At 36.6% G+C, this 20,349-nt stretch overlaps 1 protein-coding gene across 14 annotated transcripts in view; it reads left to right on the top strand.

The window, feature by feature from the left end:
- The window catches only part of LOC108052732 (neural-cadherin), a 135,762-nt gene that overhangs the window by 58,712 nt on the left and 56,701 nt on the right, over positions 1-20,349 (top strand). For 6 of the 14 annotated variants that reach the window (XM_044459582.1, XM_044459581.1, XM_044459584.1 and 3 more), the window contains 10 exons: positions 3,786-4,236; positions 4,877-5,093; positions 5,404-6,189; positions 6,866-7,099; positions 7,162-7,353; positions 8,549-8,560; positions 9,129-9,319; positions 13,520-13,709; positions 15,384-15,566; positions 16,933-17,119. In XM_044459582.1, coding sequence (XP_044315517.1) covers positions 3,786-4,236; positions 4,877-5,093; positions 5,404-6,189; positions 6,866-7,099; positions 7,162-7,353; positions 8,549-8,560; positions 9,129-9,319; positions 13,520-13,709; positions 15,384-15,566; positions 16,933-17,119 — 2,643 coding nt within the window. Of the gene's footprint in view, positions 1-3,785; positions 4,237-4,876; positions 5,094-5,403; positions 6,190-6,865; positions 7,100-7,161; positions 7,354-8,548; positions 8,561-9,128; positions 9,320-10,589; positions 10,781-13,519; positions 13,710-15,383; positions 15,567-16,932; positions 17,120-20,349 lie in introns of all 14 variants that reach the window. The other 8 variants (XM_044459591.1, XM_044459587.1, XM_044459589.1 and 5 more) reach the window with 2 other exon arrangements.

Consider the following 20,349-nt stretch of genomic DNA (forward strand, 5'->3'; position numbering starts at 1 on the left):
GAAATATCGCTTAACTTTAAAAGCTTAAGTTTAATTAAATAATAGCTTTGCTTGTCTCGTTGATTTTCCTTTGTCATAAAAGCCGTTTGAGTGTAATTTTTTGAAACGTAAACGCACAAAATAGGTTTATTTAGAGAAAAATGACATTAATGCAGCACGTAGCACAAGTTTCACATGCCAATTTTCAAACCAAATTCAATTTTTATCCGCGCATCTCACTCATGCACAGATTCGTTTGCTTCCGCTATAGAATATGTCGGAAAAGGGGGTTGAGTGGGTGGGTAAAGGGTGGAAAAGGAGAAAAACTTGGAAAAGTTCAAGCTGGCACCCACTTGAAGATGGCACCACAGACGATGAGCCACATCCCCTAAAAATCGTCTGAGCTCTGATGAGCCCTTCTTCCAGCTTTTACCCCTTTCTCTTTCGGTTGGGCTCCCCAACCTCCAACGGTTTTTCGTTCAGTGCATCTTCTCACTTTGGCTGCCTTCCACTTAATCCATTGAAACAGTAAGATGCTTTGTTTGTTCTATCCACGATGGCAGTCTCGCACTTTTTCTTCTGGACTTTTGTTTTGTTTCTACACTCCACGAAAATGAAAAGAGATAAAGCGATAAAAGGAGAAAGAGACAGAGAGATGTAGGTGCAGCCGCAGCATTTTTCAGATATTAGCAACTTTAACCTCTTGTCGCTCTTTTATTCCAATTTTTGTACCCTTCCAAAGGGTGCTTATTTAATTCAAAAGAGTAACATTATAACTAAAAATCTTTTAAATAAGTCTGGTCTTTAAATTATTCTAACCCACTTTATAATATGTTAAAAAGTTAGCCAATTTTAATTTGCAGAAAGTTGTATTTTTCCATAAAAAATTATTGATTTATTTATTTATTTTTAATGATTAATTGTGGAGAGAACGTTGGAATCGACAATACAATAAAGCTAATTTTTTGTCATTTGCTAATTTTTTTTTATAAGGACATTTTAAATTTTTTCTCTGAAGCTAGTTATCCTTTGGTTGTTGTCTGAATTTCTTCTCCACCATTTGAGCCTGTTTCCCCATTGTAGTCCCAAAGCGCGTCTGAAGTGCAATGCAAACGGGAGTGGAGACAAAGCCGGTACAAAATCTTCGCCGTCTGCTTTTGGGTGTTTCATTTAGTGCTAACCCCTGGGTGCCCCCCCTTAGCTACTTCCCTGGCTGTATGCATCCCATCCTAACCCCCTTTGATCTCTTCCTACTGCATCCCTTGGCTAGCTTATGATGACAATGGCTATGACTCCGAGGGGAGATTTCGGAGATGGGGAAAACGGCATCCCTTGGCAGTGATTACGAGCATTATAGTAGCTGCCTGGTTTTGACTCCTCAAGGATCTCTCCTCGGTTCGCATCGCGTGTGACAGTCACTTAATGTGCATATGTGCGGGTATATGGCGTTTTTGATAAGAAAAAGGCTACACACATAGGTTCTCATATAGAGGAAGCAATGACAGTGTTTTAGGGGTGTCTAAAAAAGGGGGCCACGATGTGCCAAGAAGTTTCATTAAATTGAAACGAATGTGCGCAGGCTAAGTGGCGAAGATGATGGCTCATTATTACTACATTTTCCGGGTATAAATTGTAGGACACTTTATAAAAATTGCCTTGAATATGGGACGTGCTAATACAATACACTAAGAACTAACAGCTTCAAAAGTATTGAACTATAAATATGATAACGAATACATTTTTCTTAGGAATCTTACAAAAATTTAAAAATAAGTCTAGAATTTTAAGATATGTTTTATACAATTTTTTTAAAAAAATTTTAACTTAAATTTTCAAGTATTATCATTTTAAGTAATAAAGTCAATAAAAAAGTATCTTAATTTTTATTGGCCCAAAATGTTTTGTCAAAAAACACATAACGTATTTTTACTCTACAAAACCATTATTTATTCTCATGCCCCATTTTAATGCCAAGCTATAATTAAAAATGCTTCAACTATTCCACATTTTTGTAGTTTTCTCCATGAAAAACTTAATCACAAATCACATTTATTCATGCTTATTGTAGCGCCCAACATAATGAAAAACGTTCTCGCTCTTCCCATTTTAATCCTGAAAATCACACACTCTCCGACTATTCCATTGCTAGACTACAAAAGGCGTTTTCCCCGCTTTCCACCGACCATTTTCCAACCCATCATGTGCATTGTCGCCACGGAAATCCGCCATGTTGGCTGCTGCTTTTCCTTCATGGCGAAACCCAATGCACATTAGTACCGCTCACACACACCCATAACAATAAAACTCGCTTCGTATTATTTAAATTTCAAGTTATATATGTATGAGTATAGAAAATGGTATTATATTTTTTTTAGTGATTTTGTACCTGCTTGGCACTAGCACAATAAGCCATAGAAAAGCGTTACAATGCCAAGCTGGCAGGGAAATAACAAAAGTTGGCAAGAATCAGTAAATAACTCTGCCAAGTTATGCCCGAGAAAACGCTCCACTCCCTCACTTTTCCACCCGAATACATGGCATTTTCATTGTGCGCTTGGCAAAAAGTTTTTTCTTGCATTTTCTGTGCAATCTGTTGAGCGAAAATGTTGTTTATTTCCCTCTGTACTTTTTTTTTGCCAAAATTTTCGACGCGTTGCGTCTTTGTTTCAATTGCAATATTTGCTTACACGGGTTAAGGGTTAGCCTCTGCTACCTGTTTACAATTCACTTTGCTCTTGAGAAATTACACATGCTTCACCCCCATTTTGGCTCATTTCTTTTTCTCTTCTACTTTCTTCGTATTTTTTCTCGCTGCCCCTTTTTTTTATATGGCGCTCGAATTTCTTCTTTGTGTTGTTTGAAGGCGGGCAGGTAAATCGTCTGCTTTATTTGCCCGCTACTTCAGCCGACCTTCCACCGCCCACCTTTCGCCCCCTTTTCCGCAAAAATAAAAAAACTGCACACGCCTCTAATAAGCGTCCGTCAGCTTGGGGTTCCCCTCGTTTGCCGTTCTTGTTTGCCCTAACCAAAAAAAAAAAACAGAATGAAAAAACAGGGAGAAGCACAACAACATGATTGGAATTTTCCGGTGCAGACATTTTTTGCAAAGGTAGTAGAAAAAAAAAAAAATACGACCCCTGCATTGCTTCCTTACCTTTCTCTTTTCTCGGCCTTTTATTGATTTCTTTTAAGTTTAACCATTCTTTGTGTGCATGTTTAGTGGAAATTATAAGTTGTGGCATTTCGCTAGCTCGAAAGAATATTCAATTATTTTAGGAATTTCTACAGCCCGAAAGTGTTATGTGAAGTAAATAAATATTACAAAAGTAAATTCATTAATAAATTACTAAGCCAAGTTTAAAAGCCTTAAAATGTAATAAATTTGTTGTGCATTTAAAAGTAACATTTATATAGAGAGATAAGAAGAAAGATAGATTTAAAAATAGATAGGTGTATATATACAGTTTAAGAAAAATAACTTGCTTTTCTATTATATATAATAATTATTTTCCAACAATTTAATTTGCCCTTAAGGCCAACATTTTGTGCCAGACTTTGGCCTTGCCTTGAGACTGCTTTTCCGGCTGATTGCATTTGAATGGCTTAACTGAAACCGGAGAACCTTAAATTACAAAGGGGCTACCCGACCATCTCTTATTCCTATGTCCCCCCAAACCACTATCCATTAGTTGTAATAACAAAAGGCAAAAGTTTCGGCAAACCGACCGAAAAAGCCAAAATACAAACAAACCAAAAAGGAAAACGAAAATTTCTCATGCTTTTCTACCATGTTTTCTGTGTTTCAGCTGGCATCAAGTATACGGACAACCAGCGTGTGATAATCCTGGTGAAGGATGTGAACGATGAGCCACCGTACTTCATCAACCGACCGCTGCCAATGCAGGCCGTGGTCCAGCTAAATGCACCACCCAATACTCCCGTTTTTACACTCCAAGCCCGAGATCCCGATACCGATCATAATATCCATTACTTCATCGTTCGCGATCGAACTGGCGGACGTTTCGAGGTGGATGAGCGATCTGGAGTGGTGCGAACTAGGGGCACGGATCTCTTTCAACTGGATATGGAGTATGTCCTGTATGTGAAGGCCGAGGATCAGAATGGAAAGGTCGATGATCGCAGATTCCAGAGTACTCCGGAGGAGCGACTGTCTATTGTTGGTGGCAAACGAGCTCCTCAGTTCTATATGCCCAGCTATGAAGCCGAGATTCCAGAAAACCAGAAAAAGGACTCCGAGTAAGTCAACACAAATGGGAAAATAAAACAAACAAAAACCATCGCAAAAAATGTATAAATCAGTATACTCTAAAAAATCGGGATAGATTTTTTTAGGCCTCTAACAAGTGCTCTAAGATTTCAGAAGATATTAAGCTTAAAATAAAGGGCTTTGATTCAAAGCCTTTGAACATTTTATATGTGTTATTTTAAGGAACTTGAATTTTTGATTTATGTAAGGTTGTAGAGATTTGTATATGAAAAATTGCTGGTCACTCATTTTTATTTATTTTTCTATTCCGGTAAAACAAATGTTCAAGATTTAAACTTAAAGAAAGGGTTGGTCACTCTACTTTATATGGGAAGACATATTGAAAGATGAAATTCAAGTCGACCAATCAGCATTTTTAACCCAGTGTATGCAAATTTCGTGGGGCTGCCAATAAAAGTTATGCATAACAATGTGAACTAGACGATGGCCATGTGTGTGTTTGTCTTCATTGAAATTCTGATGGGAAAACAACTGTCAAAAGGCAGTGGAGCGAGTGACAAGCAGATACATACATACATACATGCTGAGCTTGAAGTGGCCTGTGGATGGACCTAAAATATGCAAGAAAATTTTCCATTTCCCTTGGCTAACTTTTCCGTATCCTTTCAGCATCATTTCGATTAAGGCCAAGTCGTTCGCAGACCGCGAAATCCGCTACACTTTGAAGGCCCAGGGCCAGGGAGCCGGCACCTTTAATATCGGACCCACGTCGGGCATTGTCAAGTTGGCCAAGGAGTTGGACTTTGAGGATCTGCGACAGCCGCACGTGTACTCGCTGATTGTGACAGCCACCGAGGACTCCGGGGGATTTTCCACCTCTGTCGATGTGAGTGAATGGGAAATACATGTTGAGCGGTTATGGTACAGAAAAGATGGAGAAATAATCTATCATACATATATTTCTCCTGCAGAAAATCTTTAAGTTTGTAACAGAAAAATATAAATCTTTAATATACATATTTTAAAGACAGGAAAAATAATTTTTAATCAAACATATTTAAAGCACTCAAACGATTGGATAAAAATTGTATAAAAGTTATGTTTTAGTTTTCAAACAGTCTTTAAACAAATCTTTTCTGTACCATTGACTTAAAACAAATGATAGCAACAATTAATTTACAAATTACATCTTTCAGCTCACCATTCGCGTAACTGATGTGAACGATAATGCTCCTAAGTTCGAGCTGCCCGATTATCAGGCCCACAATGTGGATGAGGATATTCCGCTGGGCACAAGCATACTTCGTGTCAAAGCTATGGATTCGGATTCCGGATCGAATGCCGAAATCGAATACCTAGTGTCCGATGACCATTTCGCCGTGGATTCCAATGGAATCATCGTGAACAACAAGCAATTGGATGCGGATAACAATAATGCCTACTATGAGTTCATAGTCACTGCCAAGGACAAAGGTGAACCGCCAAAATCGGGAGTGGCTACAGTTCGTGTTTACACCAAAAATAAGAACGATGAGGAGCCAAAGTTCTCACAGCAAGTCTATACACCCAATGTCGATGAGAATGCCGGTCCGAATACTTTGGTGACCACTGTGGTGGCCTCCGATAAGGATGGTGATAATGTACGATTTGGATTCGTGGGTGGCGGCACTTCGTCGGGTCAGTTTGTCATCGAGGATATAACCGGTGTGATCCGACTGCACAATAAAGCCATTTCCCTGGACAGGGACAAGTACGAGTTGAACGTCACCGCCATGGACGATGGATCGTGTTGTGTGAATGGCGATCAAACTATCCACACCTCAACTGCCGTGGTAGTGGTCTTCATCACCGATGTCAACGATAATAAGCCGGTGTTCAAGGACTGCAGTACCTACTACCCAAAAGTCGAGGAAGGAGCTCCCAACGGAAGTCCTGTCATCAAAGTTGTGGCCACCGATGAGGATAAGGGCGTGAATGGACAGGTACGAATTGCTGTTAAGAAACCAATGTTCAATTATTAAGCCATGATTGTGTGATAGTTAAAATGTAGCTAGTCAATGCCCATAAATGATTGATTAATTCCATTAATTGTTAGTACAAATAATTCAAGAACAAGACAAAAAAACACCTAACTGCCAATATAGACGTAATTCCCTTGTCCCTCCAAACTAAAGATTTTTTAGCCTGCTATCCATCGACACTAATAACCTTTTTTAATGAAATTGCATTCCTCTTATTAAGTATCCAAAAAATAACAGCTTTTGGCTGATATCAAGTGGACAAGTTCCATTAATTGCTGCATTAACTAATTTAGATGTACATACTAGATTTTACCAATAGCAAAGTCATATTCAAGGCCTCTTTTGATTATCCTGTCCCTAATTACTTTCCCCTTTCGGGCGGCAGACCTGATTAATTATACGTTATTTGTGTTTTGAGGCCAACGCAAACATGATTACCCACACCTAATTCAATTACCTGCATGTATGTGGAAACGATAGGGAGATTCCATGACGAGATTTGGCCATAATTTTCTTTTCGTGCCCGCCAAGTTCAATGCACTGTGGAGTGCATGTCGTGTGCGGAGGTCGAATGCCTCAACAGCTCTAATCGCAATTTGTGTCAATCATTAAACAATTTTGCATGTTCTTGCGACAGGTGAAATACTCGATTGTTCAGCAGCCGAATCAGAAGGGAACAAAGTTTACAGTGGACGAGGAAACTGGAGAGGTGTCCACCAACAAGGTGTTCGATCGTGAAGGAGATGACGGCAAGTTTGTGTCGGTCACAGTTAAGGCCACCGATCAGGGTGATCCAAGTCTGGAGGGTGTCTGCTCTTTTACTGTGGAAATCACAGACGTTAACGATAATCCCCCACTATTCGATCGTCAGGTGAGTGATATATTTAAAAATCTCCATAACCCAATACATATCTAATTATTGGTATATTTCAGAAATATGTGGAGAATGTAAAACAGGATGCCAGCATTGGCACGAATATCCTCCGTGTCTCCGCTTCTGATGAAGATGCCGATAACAATGGAGCTATAGTATACAGCCTGACTGCCCCCTTCAATCCTAACGATCTGGAATATTTTGAAATTCAGGCCGAATCCGGTTGGATTGTGCTGAAGAAACCGCTTGACGTAAGTGTTTGCTTTTCATTTGGCCTTGAGAATTTTTCAAATATCTATTACCCCAATTATGAGTTTACCAAGTCCCAACTAACCAAGTCTTATAATTTAAATTTAAAGTTTTAATTTACCAAAAAGTACAACTCTTTATGTTTTTACTAACTAATTCAATGACGGATGCTTAGCATCCACCAAGTTCTAGTCAGACTTAGCGGCTTGTATCTATATCTAACTATCTTATTATTGCGTTTTTCGGTTTTCTTTCAAACTGCACCTTTCTTTTTATTTTTATTTCAATGTTCTACAAGTCCGCAAAAAAGTGGTAGGTGAAATAGAATTTGATGTGCAAACAGTGCAAGTTTTTTGCCTATCCATCAAAATCTGCGTAAGGATATAACTTAAACAAATATATTTCTTTGATTCCAATTGTTTTGTTTAGTTTATAGTGCGTAACATTGGCCAAACAAAGTAACCTAACCACGTGCAAAACATGCAAAGAAAGCTAATTGATTTTTAACATTTTTTGAAACAAATCAAACTAACACAAAATAAGAAACAAAAAACCGAAGTATAAGGAGATGGGAAAACTATGCTTATAACAGTTCAGCTACTTGTTTTTTTCGGTACCAGGTTTATACTCATAAGCTAAATGTAAATACTGAAACTATTTGAAAAGGAATACCCCTAAACGATCACGAACATTTTTGAGCATCGTTGTAACCCATTTTTGAGGGTTCGAACCAATAAAATTTTTATAATATAGTTTTACCTCTTTCAATAGTCTAATTTTGTATTGCCTTTTTTATTTTTACCCAAAAAAAAGTTCCCAAAAAGTCCCAAGAAAAACAAAACAAATACTTTTTGTCGAGACTATGCAATTTTTTGAACGTCTCTTGCTGTAAGCTTTACCCATTTTTGCCTTAGCTCAAACTTATATTTTTGAAACCAATGTTTACCAAACATTTTTGAAGAACATTTAATTTTGCATGCCCATGAAAAATGTGGGTTAATATTTTTCCATGGAGATTATTAGGATGTATTAAAGTATTTTTGTTTTAACTGCACCATTACATTATTATTTTTCTTATTTTCTAAGTCTTTGAGAGGAAAGATGATCGAGGCATTTTAATGGTTTAAATTTTAATTTACCATTTATCTTTACATATCCAAAATTATGGTACTATCGAATGTTAAATCAACAAATTAGGGTTGTTATCCAGTAAGTAAATGCAATTACTGTAACTGTGCTAACCCCCCTAAAAAATGTCATAAGACAGGCCTGTAAGCTAACCCAAAAATGAAACTAACTCAAGAAGCAGGCTGTGCTTCATTAAATGTAAAAGATTCACCTTAGGGCAACTCAAAATAGAGCAAGAAATAGTCTCGTCAAAAAACATACCATTTATGTGAACCGACCCACCAAATTCCTTGTAACAATGCTTCTTTACCCATACTAATCCTGTCCTCATCCCAAATGTTTGAATATATATCCCTTATTTATCGAATATTTTGTTATATATTTAATTTGTTTTATGTTTCATATACTTATAACAACATTTGATTGATAAAAAACATTTAAACAACGATGCCATCAAATACGTAATCGTAATGACGTGAACCCAATACACAAACCAAAACGTAACCAATGCTAACATTTTGGGTTCGGTTCTCGACTACTCCTTGCAATGTTAATACCGTTTTGCTGTTGACGCTAACATTTTGGCCCTAAACTTGTACCACTGCTTCAATCGAAATTCACCCAATCAATCAATCAAATCAATCAACAGCGTGATCGATATCGTTTGAGGGTTAGCGCCTCCGATAAGGGCACTCCCGCCTCGGCAGCCGATGTCGACGTTGAGTTAGATGTCGTCGATCGGAATAATAAGCCGCCCATTTGGGATAAGATCGTTTACGGGCCGATTTACATACGCGAGAATGTAACTGTGGGTACGGTTGTAACATCAGTTAAGGCAAGGTTTGTATAGCCAATGAGAACTCCACATCTATTACTAAAACTAAACTAAAACTAAATCTAACTTGAGAGTCTAACAGCTGTCGGTAACCTAATTAAATACAATTTTTTTGAGAATAACAGCATTTAGCGATTGGTTAACATAGCATAAGCTTTCATCTATTTTTAACATACGGTCTTTTTACTGTTACGGGAGCTTTGCGATACGAAAAGTCCTTTTTTTTGGCGGCATATCGTAAAAGCTCTCATCGAATACCGCAACCAAAAGTCCTTCAAAATTTGTAAACAAAAAAAAAACGATGGAAAATGGAAGTGGAAAAATTCAAAATCTGGAAAACTTTTGTTGCTGGTCTGTATTTGATTTTGATGCGAGCAATCTGCTTTTTCACATGGTTGCCCCTCAGGATCTTTTTGGATTTTGTAGAGTCTTTTCCCCTTCTCTCCACCAAAAACACACATTACCCATTGGATTGGCTCTTTCCTCTCTGAACTGTGATTTTCCTCCTTCAAAGACTCAAATATCCCAAATGAATTAATGCCTTAAATATTGTGAGAATCGTATTGAAATTTTTGGTGTTGGTTTTCATTCGAGAAATACGCTACTCTAACATGATAAATCGCTTCTTATATAAGCCAAACAAGGTTGCAGTTTAGTTGTAAGCTAGAGGAATAAAGGTAACCACACAAAGTGTTCAAAAATGTTAAAAAGCAATAGTCGAAATCGAAAAAACTATAACCGCAGCAAACTGTGTAAAGTATGCTATGAAAATTGTACTTATAAAATGCACAAAACCCTATATTAGTTTATTAAATTTAATATTTTGTTGACATTTTCATTTTAATGCTACAAATATTTATCCAAAGGATATGAACTTTATTTTTGAAGGCTAGGGTCGAGACTATATAAAATACTTTGCACTGCATTTAAAAATACTTTTTACCACAGGCCTTAAACTTTAAATATTTTCTTTTTTCCCGTTTTTCCATTATAATCTAACTTTTTTAACAAGAGGTGTTGGTTTACAATTTTCATTTTGATTTTTAACCAAGAAACTACAATTATTATAATTAAACCTTTTTTAGAACTTATTTATATAAAAGGTTTCAACTATATTATATAATTTTGTTTTTTGCCTTTTTCCTGAACGAATATCGTATTTACCAACCAATATCGACGCGTCTGTCATTTTTGCAACGCCTTGCTTGATTTTGATACAAAATAAAACCAAACGATTTTTGATAATATTGATCGTGAAATGTATATAAAATACAGCGCGAGACTTACAAGTTAGAGGCCATGGCCCAAGACAAGGGCTATCCGCCATTATCGCGTACTGTCGAAGTACAAATCGATGTGGTCGATCGTGCAAACAATCCGCCCGTCTGGGATCATACTGTCTATGGGCCCATTTATGTCAAGGAAAATATGCCCGTTGGCGGCAAAGTCGTCTCGATCAAAGCCAGGTCTGTTCATTTTTCGTGCAAAAGAGTTAATCACAAAAAAAAAAAATCAAATCATGAATTAAATTTCATTCCATTTTGCTTAGTTCATTTTTAAGAATTACATATTTTTTTAATATAATTCTAGATGTTATTTTTTAGTCCTATTTTATCGATTATTGATCATGTCTTGCAGTTAATTTCTGTGTGTTCTGAATGTTCGCTCTAGATGTTTCTTAGATGTGTTCCTCTAGATGTTCCTTTTTTGTTATTTAATGTGATCCCCTTAATAGCTCCTACTTTCCATATATCATCTCTCCCATAGAACCCTCATTATTTATAAAAAGCACTCCAAACTGCACCAGTGAAATATACACCCATTATATGCTAAAACCGCACAATTCACACATGTATATTGAAAAAGCACAAATATTTGTTTTACGAAAATTTATCTTTTAAAAGCAATAAACAATAAATTCCATTTAAAAGATTTAGATTAAAAATGTGTAGTAGTACTTTATATGTTGGCTTAATGTTACTACTTTTATATCCTGCAAAATAAGGGTCTTTGTAAATTCATATATTATGGTAGTTTTTCAAAAAGCTCAAAATATAACTAAGTACTACCAAAACAATTTTTTTCATGCCTGAATCCAACGAAAAAGTCCCAGCTTTTACTTTTCCAAGGCTAGTCGTGGCTTTGGTAAATAAATATACAACTTTTTCGCTTTGGACACATGCAAGTACTGCATAAACTTGAAATGGCACACAAGTCGGCTTTGTCGCCAACCTTTGCCGCATGATGAGCTGGGTCAGTTTCAATTACCTGCCACTTAGTGCCAGGGGCAAAAAATAAAATATATACAATTCGCCTTCTCTAGGGAAGGGAGATGGCGGGAAAAAAAGTAAAGTTTATTTTAAACAAAGTTTTGTTTTTTATAATTGCAATTAAAAAACTTGAAGCAGCGGACTTTAATGACTTTTGACCCCCCGCGACACTATTCTGCTTTTGATATCCCCGGGCAGCGTTTTATCTTCGTGGCAAACCAGCCACATGGCACTGGCATTTTAATTATGCGTCAGTCCAAGTCAGTTTTTATATTATCCAATCCTATTTTTTACCATGCACATTCCTCTCTGTTGCCGCACTAAAAGCAAATGCACTTAAGCCGAAAGGCCACGTAAAAAATAAAAACAAACGTAAATAGAGTATAAGAGTATACTGAAAAAAAGTGAGAATACTGCACATACGCACCTGCACACACCTGAGCCTGATTCTGAATCTGCTGTTTAGCGTTAGTTTAGTGTCCTTAAGTACACTTCCTTTCTGTTCCCCAGCGCAATATTAAGGAAATTACAATCTATTAAACGTGCTTGGGTTCTGCTTTCTGTTTTCTTTTCTCGCCTCTGTTTTTTATGTGTTTAAATTATTTCGAATGAAAAGCATTTTCATCCTGAGTTTTCTTCTTCGCAATTATCTGGTCATGTCCCAGCACAGAAATTTGTTAACAATATGTATATATACATAAGAAGCCATTAGGAGAGGGTTTAAGTGTTTGAAAAGGGACGGGTAGAAGGACTCCCTAGCGTGCGTGTATATCATAATAATTGTGTTTTCTCTTGGGGCGCCGCGAGTCCTTAAGGGCTCAAGACACAATGGCGGCAAGGTCGAGGGCGTAATTCCCATATATATATCAATAGAATTCTGTTGACTATTGTTGATTTCTGTTTTTTGATTTTTTTTATACTTAGTTTAAGTCAATAGCAATTAGTCAAGGCTTTAAGCAAACTGCAAAACAACCTACAAAATATACCAAATGTGCTCAGTGTACAGCAACAAATAAGTATATAATTTTCAAACACTTTATTTTAGGTTATCCAACACAATCAATGAAATTAAAATCTACTTACACCACATCCAATCACAGAACCACTACAAAACGAAACGAAACCTCCAAGAAAATTTCATGCAATCCACAAATTTCCTAACCATTTTCCCACCCACCATTCCGCCATGATATTTTTTGTTCGCAACAATAATTTTTTTGTGTCGTTTTTGTCCTTGGCAGCATTTTTGCGCAGTCCTGACAGTTTTCATTTATTCTTAAGACCCGTTCTTAAGGCTTTTTTTCAACGTCCTCTTCTGTCAGCTGCAAGTGTTGTCCAGGCTCAAATAATATATTTTTATATATACAGTGTGTATATATTTTGCTCCTTTTTTGCGCCTAATTTGTTTTTCATTATCATGTGCCGAACCCATTCCCGAAACAGTCAAATGGCAATTAGATTTTTTGAGGCCATTTGGCTTGTATTCGGTTTTTTTTCGGTTTTCCGTTTTTTAACTGCACAAAAGACGCTTTACAGAATTTTGCTGTGTAACAATTTTTAAAGCACACAATGCAAAGTTTTTGGCTGCACCTTATTTAAGAGCAAGAATTCCATTCATGCGTCGTATTTTTGTATTTTGTTATGTCGCATGTGTTCAAACAGAGACATATTTTTGTGTGTGTGAATGTATGAATGTTTTTGGAGCAAGAGAAAGTTTAGTTCATTTACTGAAAACTGAGTTTTCTTCTCTTGCTCTCTTTCATAATTATACAATTGATTTTTGATAAACTTAATATATATTTAACAATTTAATTTGTAGTCAGTACATAATTTCATGTAGCAAGTATTTAACAACGTACTTAAAATAGTTTTATTACCATTTTACTAATGCATTCTATTGTTTTACACTTGACCTTTTGGCCTCGACGTCTGCAGTTCGGGCATTGAAGGCAATCCCACAGTTTTCTATCGACTGATGCCCGGGTCAACGGCCCAAACGAACAAATTTCACACGTTCTACTTGCAACAAAGACCGGACAATGGCGACACTTGGGCCGATATAAAAGTAAATCATCCGCTGGACTACGAGAGCATCAAGGAATACAATCTAACCATACGTGTGGAGGTAAGTTTAGGCAATATAAAAAAATAATAAGAAACCCGAAAAGCGAATTCAATTTAAAGTTGCCAAATGTTTGCACCATTCGCAGACGGCAGGCGAAAGTTTTCAAGTCGGTCTTAGGCCCAATTAGACATGTATTTGACTTTTGTATTTGAGAATGACTTCCAAATACGTTTGTAATTATTTGATTTGAAAAGTTTTAATTACTTGCGCGAGTTTCCTGGCCGGAAAATGCAAATTGGAGCTCCGGTTCGTTTCGAATTCATTAGAAACTAACTGATTGAGTGACTGAATGATGGACTGACTGAGTGACAGCCCGCGGCTGAGCGGTAATCAATTGCATTCCCAATCAATGTCAAGTTTTAGCATTTCCTCATTAGTTTGGTTATTCAGCGAAGGACAAATTGAATGCCAGACTAAATAAACCGCCTGCTGAAATATTAACGAGAATTCCGCTGCTAACCACAGCGCATCGTGACAAACTTGCCTAATGAAATGTTGCAAAAATTCAATTGCGCAAAAGGATTTCCACAATATTGCACTCGATGTGCAGGTAATTAAATATCACAAGGCTTCTCTTTCATTGCCTGCAAATGACCCACTAAAAGCTAATGGTCTCCAGTGGGCCCAAAACGTTTGATGGGTGGCGAAATGAATTGCCAAATGAATTTTGAAAATATTTTTTGCGGTTTTAGGGAAGCCATGAATGGATATATTTCCGCATATTTGTTTGACAATATATTCGTATTAATTTTTAATTCACTTTTTTTTTGATATTGCGGTTGGGAAATATGTCATTTGTTCAGCCTGCGGTTGGTGCAAACTTTTTTAAGCAATTTAGAAACGTAATTAATTTGGCGGAAGATATTAGAGGCGATTTCTTTACATTCATTGTTAATAATTGTAATTTGTTATACCATAGTTAATTTTAAATTTTCCAAACAAATTAAATCAATAATTTAAAAAAGGGTTTGAGCTCGATTTAAGCTTTTGCGGACAACCAATCAAAGTTATGTGCTCAAACCCCGTTAATAACAAGTCTAATTAGGGCCTTGGCAATACGCATGTGTTTGCCAAGGAAAATGGAACGAGCACAAAATAAATAATTCATTTTGGCACTGCTCTCCATCAGAGTCCTTGCTGCTGTCCACATTGGTGTAAACATGTGTTTATGTGTATATCGATTTCATATGCATTGATTAATAACGTAATGCCGTGAATGCCAAATATTGTGCAAATAAACCGTTTGTCCGGAATATTAACAATCTGGCTATAAAACAACTAATAAACGACAAGTCGCCAGTGAAATTTGTTATGTTGATTGATGCGATTCATTTAATCAATCATCTGGCAAAGTGTAAAACCGAAATTCAGCTCAAATAACCATCGATACAAATAAAAGAAAACCATTTTTTTTTTGTATACAAAATTCATGAGAATTTTTCGCAGAACCTAAAGTACGTCAAACATTTTTTAATCAACCAACTTTTAACACAAATTAATATACAAATATTTTATCAGAGGCAAAAAGCGGGCAACGGAACTCATTAAAAACACTTTATTGCTTAATTAAAAAACAAACAGCCAGCAGAACGAAAAAGAAAGTTATAAAAAAAATCAAATGTATACCCTTTTTTAAATTGCCTTTCATCCATTTTTTTGCGCCACTCTTTCCAGAACAACGGGGCCCAACAATTGGCATCGGAAGCGACCGTTTACATAATGCTCGAGGATGTTAATGATGAAATACCTTTATTCACCGAACGCGAACAGGAAACGGTGCTCGAGGGCGAACCGATTGGCACCAAAGTGACACAAGTGAACGCCATCGACAAGGATGGCACATTCCCAAATAATCAGGTGAGTTCCAGTACCCTCCAGAGCCCCTCTCCCCATCCCCCGAAATGGGGTGAAATCGGGGGAACTCGGCGGAAATGCCAGACGATTGCTAGCAAATTAATGGCACCGAAATGAAAATGGGAAAATCGAAAAAAGTGACTGGGTGAAGATACAGGTGAAAGGTAGAAGGAATAAGACTATTAACAAGACTACTTAAAGTCAGCTATTTGCTTTAAACCGGCGATTGGTAAATCGGTATTCATATTAAAGAAATAAAATAAAATTACTGTCAAAGAAACTATAATAAAAACAGTTAAGCAGAATTTAAGAACAAACAAAAAATATACTTGCATTTGTTTACAAAATGTCAATAAGCAATCAAATGAAACCGATTTTTAAATTTGCCATATACACAGAGCTCTAGCAATAAAATAATTATGCTAATTTAAATATAAGAAAACTGTTCACATTGAACCACCATAAGTTTAAAAGACAAAAAGCTATTTAAAATCTAATTATTTTAAATATCTCTGTAGAAATTCATCCAAAGCATATTAAAATTTAATTTCTAAGGCAACGCCACCTTCCTTTTTTTCCCATAGCATTAGCAATCTCTTAAAACCCTTCATCTTGCAATTCCCTCAAAGAAGCCTGCTTAAATCCCTTTAAATTAACATTATCATCGCCATCTTCATGTTTCACTCCGTTTCTGCCCCACCTAAATTTATCTCACCCTGCTTTCACCGACCCTTTCACGCCTTTGTAATTGTTTTTGCTCCTTCGCTGACCACGTCCTTCGTCCATTTGGCCATCAGCTGGCAGCTGGCTAATAAATGTCAAAGAGTTAACATTTTTGCACGCCTTCCAAGTGTGTGCTAAGCCCCTGGTGAAAGTCCAGGGCGATAGAGGGGAAAAAACTAATGCAAAATGCAGAACGCGGACAACCGCAGGCTATGGCTTTTGTGATGAAAGGGCGGAGATGGGTCCGGTCTTTCAGACAGACCCCTCAAGCCGCATTCGCGATTATAATAATATGGCACTTTGGGGTTATTTTTTTTAGTCTTCAGCCAGCCACAATTTGTGTCCTAAAGCCAAGTAATTTGCATGTACGCGCGAAATGTCCGCACTAATTAGCGTTTTCATTTATAGTCCCGCTGCACCCCTCAAACGGTCACGGGATTTGATTATCATTATCGTTCCTCTTTAATGTCCGAAGCAGTAATTAAATTTCTCTCATTTCCTTACTTTCGAGTTTCGAGTTAAATTTCTCATTTGCCTTCTTTTGAAGTTATATGTGGCGTGTGTGTGTGTGTGTGTGTGTATCAGCGCCATGTTTTAATTAACCAGAAAATCGAGCAGAAATAAACCAGAATATCTTGTCTTGCAGGTCTACTACTACATTGTCGATTCGCCACGAAACGAGGGCAAAGAATTCTTTGAAATCAACCTGCAGAGTGGAGAGATATTCACGAAAACCGTGTTCGACAGGGAGAAGAAGGGCGCCTATGCCCTCGAAGTGGAGGCTCGGGATGGAGCTCCTTCGGCGCGACCCAATAGCAATGGACCCAATTCAGGTGAGTGATAAATATTGAACTTTACTTCAGCTGTTTTTATTAGGCAAAACCGAAAACACTCTAGAAAAATACAGTGGTTGGAAGTGAGAGCTCAGAGTTCAGTGGTTTTTGTAACGCAAATATAAATATATTTTCAAATGGATTTAAGTCTTTCCCAGTATATATTTTTTTATTATAATAAAAATAACAACTATTGCAATTTGATATTCAATTTCCCATTTCTATAAAATATTCTATCTTCATGAAATGATTTTAAATCGCTTTCGATTAACTTTTTTGCTTAATCGTATTTTATGCAAATACATTTATTAAAGCCGATTAACGTTATAATATATATATAAAAGCAATAAAATAAAACATTTGAATTACTGTCCATTTCAATAAAAAATTGGCTAAAGTGTTTAAATCTTTTAAAGTTGTTTATATACCAACACCCGAAGCCAAGTCGAATTTTGTGTCTCTCTTAAACTTCGAGTTTTATGTTATGCAAAGGGGCTAACTTTTATCGCGCCAAGATTGCAAAATGCATAAAATAGTTTATAAACAAATTGCTGAGTTCTTGAGTGCCACCGAAATTCGCTACAAATGGCAACAAATAAATTTGACTAAATTCCCCGAAAACCAGAAACGAATTCGCTCTCCAAATATTGACTACCTCATCTGTGTGTGTGGCTGAGTGGGTGGGTGTATATGCGAGTGTGGGCGAGTGTGTTTAGTCGAGTGCATTTGGGGCATTTTATTTATGCGGCATGTTGCCCAGGAATTTGCCACATTTGGCGTGGTAGACATCAAAAACATTTTACGCCAGCCGGGCCTCCTGAGTTTGAATGGTTAAGCTGGTTGGAAAAATATTTGACATAGGTCCGGATTGTTGACGGGGCTAAAACTGATTGCCAGGATGTCAGGGAATGCCGAAACTAAAAGCATTTAATCTGATGTGATTTAAAAGAATTACCTAGCGAAAGAAAACAAGTCCACGGCAAAGGGTTAAATTGCGTATTTTATTAGGTCTACTAAAAAACATAGCGATTGGAATTTATTGATGTACTTTTTTTAATATTTTGAAAAATGTTTGAAGAATCTAATACAGATGTTTGTTATTATTAAACCGTACTTTACTACAATTTAAATAAATCACTACAATTAATTAATAATTAATTATTTACAAAAACTAAATTTATAGCTAGTTAGTTTTTACTCTTATATTAAATTGTTTTTTGTCACTCACAATATTCCAAGTCCCATAAAAAATACAGTTTGATGCTAAATCAAAACAAGCCATGAAGCGCATATCAGAAATGTCATTTTCCAAATTTGACTTGTAACTTGTGGCATGTACCATGTTGCTTCTCTTTTTTCATTTGTAACACATTTCTATGGGTAAGCCTTGGCGTCATTGTTATTTGCTGTTCATTAAAAATTGCCCCTGAAATGGCAATCAATTTTCTCTGCTCCTCTACTTTCGCTTCGTAGATTTTTATATTTTTTGTTGTACTGCGGCAGTCTGTGAAAATGCTTTTCAATTGTTTAATACGTCACTAAGCCGTACATAAGCTCGTGGTAAATGGAAACGGCGAAAAAATAGACTCGGTAGCGGGCCACATTGAAAATGATGTGCAATCAACATGAGCGGGAGCGAAGACAAGGGTGCTTTTGGCCATGAAAACGAAAATTAAAAAGTTTCCATGTTTGGTTGGCAAAGGGAAAGAGCCAGAGATATATGTAAATTACAACAGTTGCTTACAAATATTGATATTCATGTTGAGCGAAAAAGTTGTGGCAAGGTTTTCGGGGTTTCACGGGGGACTGGGCGCTTTTCCGGTGGCTCATTTTTGGGCCAGGTTCTGGCAACAGCTTGCGGTTTCGCAATTTCCCCAGCCAAAACAAACAGGCCTCGCTGCTTGCGATATTGTTTAGAGAAAGGCAATAAACTATTGTTAAAAGCCTGTACCCTGCGATGATTTGTTTTCCGTTTCTATTTTGTTTCGGCTCCGGTTTCGTTTTCATTTTCTGCTGATGCAATGCAAAAGTTTTCCGGCTTTTATTTATTGTTTTTAATTGATGTTGCCTTATTTGTTTTTACACGCCAATACCAACAAATATATGCATTCTATTTTGTGGACGGTATGAAAAATTGTTTTGGTTAGCTGGAAAAGTTAAAATTGTAAATCTCTGGCATTCTCTTTACAGAGGTTTTTGTAAGTATTTACATATTAAATTGAGTGTTTTTCAGGCTTGAATAGTTGTGCTTCATTAAAGGCAAAAGTATTAAGTTGAAGGGAAATTTTATTTCCTTTTGCTTATCACCAGAGATATTTATAAATTTTTGGATACCACAAACATTTATAAGCTAAAGTTATAGGTTACTCAACAAAATCTCAAATGAATGTATTGCTTTTTGGTTCCAAAGCGAAATTCTAAACACATTTACGTTTACTCGAGATTAAATTTAATATCTACGACACCTTCTGTAAAAACACAAATTTAAATATATGTCTTTAAGAAAATGTATTTATCTAGACTACAGGTATCCTTGCGCTAAGCTTGTGAAATTTGATTAAATTTTTTTTTAGTTCTGGCTTTTGTTCAATTTTGCGTCAATATTTATCTGTCACTTTTAGCGCTTCGCATGGTTTCGCTTTGCTTTTTTTTTATTTTTGTATCATTGTTTGTTGATATTTGCATTCGGTTTTTTTGCCATTGTAGTGCCTTGATGTTTCTGCACTGCTTTGACTGCATTTGTGTTCAATTTCGCTTTTCTCGATGGCGGAGTTTTTCCACCAGCCCATTGTGTGGTTTCCCTGGATTCCGTTTTGCATTAGTCCCGGACAACTCATTTTATTTGGCCTTTGTTATTGTTTGGCTTTGAGCATTTCTCCTTTTATGCTGCGACCTTGTGACCCATTTAAATGCGAACAGTTTTGCCACAGCTGCGTTTCGGCTTGCATTTTCCGGTCCATTGGCAAACAGACCCGAAGCGAAAAATCATTTGCCTAAATAACAAACATATCTGTTATCCCACACGCACACATTGGGGAGAACCCAAAAATCACACAGATTCATATGCACTGGGAGAAACTGAGATTAAAAACTAAGTTTGACTTTACAAGACTTTTTTTTAATATTTTTTTAGGAAGAAGTAAGTTAAGTTAACATAAGTTATAAAAGCATTCTCTTTTCATGAGATTTAAAATCAATATAAGCCAAATTTTAGAGTTCTAATTTTTGAA

Source organism: Drosophila rhopaloa, unplaced genomic scaffold (genome assembly GCF_018152115.1).
Source record: "Drosophila rhopaloa isolate 14029-0021.01 unplaced genomic scaffold, ASM1815211v1 contig_2, whole genome shotgun sequence".
Taxonomy (NCBI): Eukaryota; Metazoa; Arthropoda; class Insecta; order Diptera; family Drosophilidae; genus Drosophila; species Drosophila rhopaloa.